Source organism: Coccinella septempunctata, chromosome 1, assembly GCF_907165205.1.
Source record: "Coccinella septempunctata chromosome 1, icCocSept1.1, whole genome shotgun sequence".
Taxonomy (NCBI): domain Eukaryota; kingdom Metazoa; phylum Arthropoda; class Insecta; order Coleoptera; family Coccinellidae; genus Coccinella; species Coccinella septempunctata.
Window position 1 is genome coordinate 31,413,242 of NC_058189.1, and position 9,549 is coordinate 31,422,790.

A 9,549-nucleotide genomic window follows, 5' to 3' on the forward strand; every position below is an offset into this window, starting at 1 on the left:
ATGCTTGAAATATTTCAGTGAAATAGAAAAAATTGACGAATTTCGAATAAAGTGTTGCGAACCGAAAAAACGTCAACCTAACCCCGAAACCGAAAGTGATAGTGCAGAAGACTTAAATACATCATTTGAAACAGTAATTGATATAAATGAAGCGCTGAACTCAAGTGAAAAAGTGATATCTGATCTAACAAAGGAAAACGAAATCCTTTCTAAGGAAAATTCTCTCTTGAGAAAATTAATCGCCGAGATGGAAGACAAAAACAACTTACTGCTCTTCAAAATCAGTGTACTAGAAAGGGACACAACACAGAAGGTATGTTCAAATTCTTCACATGTAAAGATAACGAAACGGATCGCAAACAAACCGGAATTAAAATCTTTATCGGGAAACGCACAAAAAAAGTCACCTGATGCTACATTACCGCCTGAGGACGTGAAAGCCGGTTCAACGACCCCATGCAGATTAATCAACAAATCAGCTGTTAACCGAAACATCAACATATCGAATTCCGCCAACCTGGTTCATAGTATCAATGAAAAAGATGCGAATGTGGATCAGGGACGGCCAAGATGTGTCAGAGGAACAAGACAAACTACTGGAAGACAAAATTGTTTTTCTAGTAGTAAACAGAGGGTGTGGCTCCACATTGGCAAGGTTGAGGTGGGTACCACCCCAGATATGATATTGGACCACCTTAAGGATCAGTTCCCGGAAAGAAAATTTATTGTAGAGGCTCTTCCAGTGAAGCCTGAAGCTACTAGCGTATCTTTCAAAGTGGGCGGAGATCGTGATCTTATTGAGGATCTGTACAGTGGTGACAATTGGCCAAGTGGAATTACTGTTCGACGCTTTTCGTTTTTCCCGAGATCGAGAACGATGGAAAAAAGCAAATAGATGAAACTGGTTCATATTGTACTATTGCAAACATCAACGTACAATCACTGACAAATAAAGTTGACGATTTTATATTCTTCATAAATGACCGGAAAATAGACATAGCCTGTGTAACAGAGCATTGGTTTTCGCAGGATTTGCTGAGTAGGGTTAATTTCGGAAATTTAAATGTGGCCAGCTCCTTTTGTCGCAATACATCAAGACATGGAGGTGCTGCAGTGTTTGTGAGTAAAGAGATACAATGCCGAGAGTTGCTTAACATAACAAAGTATTCCGTGGAGAAAGAAATTGAGATAGCGGCTATTAGACTACCAGTACTAAGAGTTGTTTTAGTGGCATTGTATAGGCCCCCATCAGGGGACTATTCAACATTTCTGTCGGCTCTTGAGTTTGTTCTGGAGGAGTGTCTCAGGAGCCACGGCGATGATAGAGTTTTGTTAGTCGGTGATTTTAATATAGATTTCATCCGGACTTCAACAGAAAAAACTAAATTGATTGAAACGTTCAACATGTACGGTATGAGATATGTTTTCACAGAGCCATCGAGAGTGACAAAACATTCGAGCACTTGCATAGATAATATGATTACGAATATATCAGAGAGCGACTGTAAACAGGAAACTTGTGAGCCTTTTTTGTCGGATCATAAGGCACAAATCCTGAGAATACCAACTGCAAAAATGAAGCCTGAAAATACAAAATATAGAATCAGAAGGCAATTCACCAACAAAAATACCCATCGTTTCATAGAGGGAATCAGATCTATAAATTGGAGATTAATCTGGAATGAAAACGCTGGGGTGCAGTATAGTAATTTCCACGACACTCTTACTGGTCTTTTCAACTCATCCTTTCCTGAAAAAAAGGTTAAGGTTGGACAAAGAAAGAAGTACATCTGCCATAGAAATTTGAAGAATTTAAAGAGAAGAGTAGAAGCGGCACAAACTATTGCAGAAGTGCGTAAAGATGAGCCCAGTTATGCACTTTATAACACGCTGAAAACAACATTGAAAAAAGAAATACAAAAAACAGTGAAATCAAAGCACTCAAAAAGAATAATTAACGCAGAGAATAAATTTAAAGCAATGTGGAATTTGATACGTGAAGAAACAGGAAAACAGCGAAAATGTCAGGTAGTCTCACACACAAAGGCAGCTGAAGAAGTAAATGACTATTTTATATCTGTTGGCGAGGACATACAGAGAGGGGTCCGACCATCTTTGGATAATTCCGGCATCTTGATGAAAAATCTCAGAAAAATGAATACCGTAAACTCTATGTATCTGAAGCCGACAACAGAGGAAGAAATAATGAAGATAACAAAAAAGTTAAAAAACAAACAAACAAGAGATTTCTACGGCATTTCAGTAGCGCTTCTCAAGCAAATTGTTCCACACATGAAACAACCATTGTGTAAAATAATCAACGATTGCTTCGAACAAGAAACCTTTTCACAGGAACTCAAGGTCGCCGTGATAACACCCATACCGAAAGGAGGGCCAACGGAGGAACTTTCGAACTATCGGCCAATTTCTGTCCTGCCAGCATTCTCGAAGCTGTTCGAGCTGCTCCTGAAAGAACGATTGGTGTGTTTTCTTGAGAGCAATAACCTTGTCCATGAATCACAGCATGGTTTTCGAAGAAGTAAGTCAACTGTTTCAGCAATGTTGGATGTAATGGATACTATAATTGAAGCGTACAATAACAGTGAAGAAGTGGAGTTGGCGTCTATAGATTTGAGCAAGGCTTTTGACAGCGTTTGCCATAGAATCCTACTCAACAAACTAGAGTATTATGGAATAAGAGGAAAAGCTCTTAACATGTTCTCTTCCTACCTAACAAAGAGGTCTCAGGTGGTGAGGTGGAATGGCACAGTGTCTGGCTAGAAAGAGATCAAAGTGGGGGTACCGCAGGGGTCGATCCTGGGTCCGATACTTTTTATCGTCTTTACAAATGACCTACATGCCAACTTAGAAGCGGACCAACTCTGCAGCTATGCAGATGACACTGCTCTCTTGAACCGGTCGCGAAGCAGAGACATGATAAGAGAAAAAAGTTCAATATCGCTGGCGAGTGCTCAGCGTTGGTTCACCTCAAATGGTCTCTTGATGAACGAAAATAAAACCCAGCAGCTCTTGTTCACAACCAAAGAAAAAACGAGTGATACCTTGAAATATTTGGGTATGACTTTTCACTCATCATTGAGTTGGAGTCAGTACACAAGCGAATTGTGTAATAAACTCTCGACCTCGATATACCTTATCAAAAGAATGAGAATGATATCCAACAGTGACACAGCCAAACTAGTGTATTACTCAATATTTCATTCAAGAATGATATACGGTATTATACTATGGGGACATAGCAGCGATGCACAAAAGGTACTGATCAAACAGAAGAAGGCCATAAGGGCTATATTTGGGATGCATCCGACGGAGAGTTGCCGGGATGTTTTTAAAAGAGAGGGTATACTCACCTGTACTTCGGTTTTTATTCTCACCGCCGTGGTTTATGTACACCGAAATCTCAAGAAGTATCGAACAAACGCCGACTTCCACGAGTACAACACCAGAACAAAGCAATTACTTAGTGTTCCTTTTAATAGAATTGCAAAAGCGCAGCAGGGAGCAAACCATATCTCACTTAAATTATATAATAAATTGCCCGAGAATCTGAAGAGTATGAATGACCTAAAATTCCGCAAAGGTGTAAAAGAACTATTACTGAGAAAGACGGTTTACAAACTTGAAGAGTTCTAAATTTATTGTTTTTTGTTTGTAATGATGTGATGCATTTGTCCATTGTCCATATTGGCTTTGCCTTCTTGACTGTTTTATTTTTGACAAGCCGTGTAATTCTTGACGGCAACTATTCATCATGTACGAAATTTATCATATTTTAAGTTTTATGTTTTATTCACTTTCTTCGAAATGTACAGGGTGGGCAAATTTCGATGTTTTAGCACTACAGCTTTTAAACCAGAGGAGATAGACAAAATCTGATACCCCATTCTCGTTCTCTTTTTCTGAGAAACTAACAAGAGTAGTAGCCATTTTTGGCCACCTTCTTTTGTTTAGGAGTTATAAGCGAAAATTGGAAAAATGGCGATTTCGAAATAAATTTATATCTCCGCTATTACTGATGATAGAGCTCTGAAATTGAAACATTATACAGGCACTTTTTTACGTAGACTCCAGTGGCGTGCTCGCCTTTTTAGCAGTATTTTTAATTACGGAGCTATGACCCAAAGTTATGTTTTTTTAAATGGGAACAATAGTTTTATGTGCAATTTTTTGAAAGCTTAATTTTTACTGATTCCAAAAATATATTACATCATATGGTTTGTATCAATATAAATAATAGAAAATGGTCAAAAACATTTTTTCCCAATATTTCTATGGTTTCAACTTTAGACGACCACAGAAAAATAGAGTTTCCTATAACAAAAGCAGTCTCCTTCCGGCAATGTCATTCTTTCTATGCTTTTTCCCAATTTCCACAAAATTTGAATCCAGATATATTTCATTCATTTTCATAATAAAGAAAGGACATATAGAAGGAGACACTGGTAATCATACGATGCTTCATTTTTCTATGCTCATCAAAAATTGAAACCATAGAAATATTGAGAAAAAAGGTTTTTGACCATTTTCTATTATTTATAATGATACAAACCCTATGATGTTATATATTTTTGAAATCAGTAAAAATTAAGCTTTCAAAAAATTGCACAGAAACCTAGTGTTCCCATTTAAAAAAACATAACTTTGTGTCATAGCTTCGTAATTAAAAATCCTGCTAAAAAGGCGAGCACGCCACTGAATTCTACGTAAAAAAGTGCCTGTGTGATGTTTCAATTTCAGAGCTCTATCATCAGTATTGGCGGAGATATAAATTTATTTCGATATCGCCATTTTTCCAATTTTTGCTTATAACTCGAAAACAAAAGAAAGTGGCCAAAAATGACTACTACTATTGTTAGTTTCTCAGAAAAAGAGAACGAGAATGGGGTATCAGATTTTGTGTATCTCCTCTGGTTTAAAAACTGTAGTGCTAAAACATCGCAATTTGCCCACCCTGTACATGCATAAATAAATAAAAAAAAAAAAAAAAAAAAACATATAATTTGTTATCCTATCTTCTCTGTTTGCTCCATGCAGTGGAGGTATAACTGTCCGTTCTCGTCGTAAGCATTTCTGCATTTTCCAAGCCGAGTGATCTATTGTACTCAGTTTCCTTAATCTCTGGTGCCATCTGTTATTACGCAGTTCTGTTAAGGCATTTTTCAATACCTGACTATGCTTATTCAGTTTCTTCTTGTCCTCTTCTGTTTTTGTTGTTCTGTAGATTTTTTTAAGTATTCTGATTTTTTTCATAAGTTTATTTATACCCCTTGGCGTATCTCCTTGTGAATGTTTCGGAATTGGTTTCCTTATTCTCTTGGTGCTTTCGTCATAGGCTTCTTCTATTTGATTTTCCAATTTTTTAACTGCTCATCAAATTCATCCCGGGTGTTTATTTGGGAAATTTCTATGATTTCCTCCTGAAGTAAATTCTTTTATTTCTCCCAGTTCGTGCGATCCTTGGTTTTTTCCATTCCTGCGATTTGCAGTTAAGATCACCAATTATGATTTTCGGGTGTCTTCCTTCTAGTAGCATTTTGAGATGCTCTTCCAGCATGTCCTTATCCTGTGATTTATAAGTTGAAATAATCTCTACTTGTCCTCGATTGGTATTCAGTAGTAATATCCCTGAGACATTTATAATAGACGAGATAATTTTATGACAATCGAAAGCTCGTTCCTTTCCTGTTACCAAGCAACGAGCTTGAGAAATTTGTCAGAAAATTTTGGGGCATTTGTCAATGTCCGAGGGATATTCGGCGGAAAATTTTTTGACAGAAAAATTCATAACTCAACGAAACAAAACATTTATTTATTTATTGAAGTACAGCCCATACAGCACATGTATATCCATCGAATGACCATTGGACGTACAAAATGGACATGGCGGACATCTATTGCACGTCCAGTTATGTACAATGTTTGGTCCAGAAAACGTCCGACCCTCACTGGATTTAACATCCTATGGACGTACATATAGGATGTACAATGGATTTACAGACAGGATCTACATTGGACGTACATACAGGATGTACATTGGACGTACATTCAGAATGTACATTAGACGTACATACAGGATATACAAGGGACGTACATACAGTATGTCCAGTGGACGTACATAAAGGATGTCCAGTGGACGTACATATAGGATGTACATTGGACGTACATATAGGATGTACATTGAACGTACATTCAGAATGAACATTGGACGTACATACAGGATATACAAGGGAAGTACATACAGTATGTATATCCATTGATTGTCCATTGGACGTACAAAATGGACATGGCGATGACGGACATCCATTGTACGTCCAGTCATGTACAATTATAGTTGCAGATAATGTTCGAACCTCACTCGATTTAACATCCTATGGACGTCCATACAGGATATACAATGGACGTACATACACAATGTCCGTTGGACGTACAAAAAAGATATCCCGTGGACGTACATATAGGATGTACATTGGACGTACATACAGGATGTACATTGGACGTACATACAGGATGTACATTGGACGTACATTCAGAATGTACATTAGACGTACATACAGGATATACAAGGGACGTACATACAGTATGTCCAGTGGACGTACATACAGGATGTACATTGGACGTACATACAGGATGTACATTGAACGTACATTCAGAATGACCACTGGACGTACATACAGGATATACAAGGGAAGTACATACAGTATGTGTATCCATTGATTGTCCATTGGACGTACAAAATGGACATGACGATGACGGACATCCATTGTACGTCCAGTCATGTACAATTATAGGTTCAGATGATGTCCGAACCCCACTCGATTTAACATCCTATGGACGTCCATACAGAATATACAATGGACGTACATACACTATGTCCGTTGGACGTACATAAAGGATATCCAGTGGACGTACACATAGGATGTACATTGGACGTACATTCAGAATGTACATTAGACGTACATAAAGGATATACAAGGGACGTACATACAGTATGTCCAGTGGACGTACATACAGGATGTCCAGTGGACGTACATATAGGATGTACATTGGACGTACATACAGGATGTACATTGGAAGTACATACAGGATATACATTGGAAGTACATATAGGATGTACATTGGACGTCCATATAGGATGTACATTGGACGTACACATAGGATGTACATTGGACGTACATACAGGATGTCTAGTGGACGTACATATAGGATATACAATGGACGGACATACAGGTACGTCCAATGTACATCCTGTATGTATGTCCATAGAATGTTGAATCCAGTGAGGTTCGGACATTTTGTGGACCATTCATTATACATAAGTGGACATTCTTTGGACGTCTCAAATGCCCATTTTATACGCCCGAAGAACGTTCAATGAATGTACATTGAATGGGCGTATGCTTTATTTTTGGGGTTAGCATTTTATAAGTTTGATATACCGACTCTATTGAATATACCGAAAAAGGTATTTTAAAATCCCACCTATCAACACATATATTTATTGATACATATAAGGAAATTGGGATTATTGAAAAATGATATGCATGGGTAAGTTCTAAATCTTTATGTGAAAAATTAAAATACAATAAATAACATATATGCTTAATTTAAACATTGGACTACCGCCCCAAAACAAAAAAACTGAACTACAAAAAATTCAAATAACAAAAACGCAGTAAGAATCACTCATCAGGTCTTCCCCTCGTTGGCTCTTCTAAGCCATTTGGAAATAGAGTCTTCTATTTCCTTCCTATCCCCTTTTTTGCAGTTTATGGCCGTTTCTGTAAATTTATTTCATTGAAATTGTGCTGTTGTCATATATCATATCAATACATCACCATACTATGATTATATTGTATTGTACAAGATGGGCAAAATTGGTGATACCCTGAAATACAACTTTTTAACCCAACGAGATGGAGGAACATGAATTTGCCATTCATTTTTCTTCTTTTTTCGAGAATTTTATAATGCCGTCAAATGTATTCCACTGTCTTCATTTGTTTTTGAGTTATAAGCCAAAATTTGAATTTGACCGATTTCAACTCTGGTCATTATCTCCGTTTCTATTTGTGCTAGGATGTTGAAAAAAAAAACATTATAGATACACTTTTTTGATAGCCATCCAGTGGCGTACTATGATTTTTTCCTACAGGTTTATTTGATGAGTTATAACATGAAGTTATATTTTTTCTTATGAAAACACAGTAGTTTAAAATGACTTAGACAGAATCGCAATTTTTCTACCATTTCAGAAATATATTATACATCGCCCTCATCAGTCCTTATGTTATAGCTCAGCAAATATATACCTGTTGGAAAAAACATATTACGCCACTGGATCAAAAAAGGTCTGTATAATGTTTTCATTTCAACATCCTAGCTTAAACAGAAACGGAGATAATGACCAAAGTTGAAATTTTAATTTTGACCTATAACTCGTAAACAAAAGAAGATAGAGGAATGCAGTTTGATGGCATTATTATAGTTTCTCGAAAAAAGAAGACCGTAATGTGCATTTTCCTCTATATCCGTTGGGTTGAAAAAGTTGTAGTTCAGGTATCACCAATTTTGCCCAATCTGTATTGTATTGAGATATAAGAGAGCGCCTTCAAATATCCAAACTGCAAAACCCTTCTACAAAGGACAGATTCACAGCTGCCGTCAAAGAAAGCCTAACACCACCGGATTATAACGACGACATTGAGACTCATTGGCTCCGTTTCAAGTCATCCCTTACAAATACAGCGAAAGAAATACTGGGCACAGAAAGCTCCCGAAAATCCCCAGACTGGTTTGCCGACAGCGAAACTTATATCGCACCCCTTTTGGACGCAAAACACAAAGCGATGAAAACCGCAATTAACAAGCCTGGCGATGTTGCAGCCCAAATAGGTTTCATAAACATAAAACGCGAGGTCCGTCAAGAAATAAGAAAAATCAAGGACAGCTGGTGGAAAGAAAAAGCTAGGGAAATACAAGCTTACGCCGATAACCATGACTACAGGCGTTTTTTCGAAGCTATTAAAACTGTTTACGGTCCAAGCAGAAAAACTAGCTTTCCTATAAGAGATGCTCATGGAGCTATTCTAACTGATGATAGAAAAATTCTCGAAAGATGGAAGGAGCATTACTCACAGGTCTTGAATCAAAATGACGACTCGGATTTATCCATTTTAGACCTGCTCCCCGCGTATAGTCCGATGACATCGCTTGATGACGAAATCTCAATGTCGGAAATCATAAGCGCGATTAAAAATATGAAAAATGATAAGTCACCTGGTCTAGACGGCATTCCGGCGGAGATATTCAAAGCCTTGGATGAGGACATTGTCAATAGTCTCCTAATACTATTCCGCAAGATCTGGGAACAGGGAGATGTGCCACAAGACTTCAGAGACGCTTTAGTTATCAACCTCTATAAGAACAAAGGCGATACGTCGAATTGCAACAATTACAGGGGCATATCGTTGCTTAATGTGGCCGGTAAAATTCTCTCGAAGATTATGGCTAATCGTCTGGTTCCACTCT

General features: G+C 37.5%; 1 protein-coding gene across 1 annotated transcript; it reads left to right on the forward strand.

Annotated features, from left to right (window-relative positions):
* The first annotated feature begins 247 nt into the window (after positions 1-247).
* On the forward strand, positions 248-2,781 carry LOC123322842. The gene is made up of 2 exons (XM_044910891.1): positions 248-841; positions 1,030-2,781. Exons 1-2 carry the CDS (start codon positions 248-250, stop codon positions 2,779-2,781), a joined length of 2,346 nt encoding a protein of 781 aa, XP_044766826.1.
* The last annotated feature ends 6,768 nt before the right edge of the window (positions 2,782-9,549 follow it).

Excerpts from the sequence above, each read along its gene's own strand:
- LOC123322842 (XM_044910891.1), top strand. The coding sequence starts at position 248 with ATGGAAGACAAAAACAACTTACTGCTCTTCAAAATCAGTGTACTAGAA. Across the intron at positions 842-1,029 it reads ATTGGCCAAGTGGAATTACT|GATTTGCTGAGTAGGGTTAA; the intron begins GTTCGACGCTTT and ends TGGTTTTCGCAG.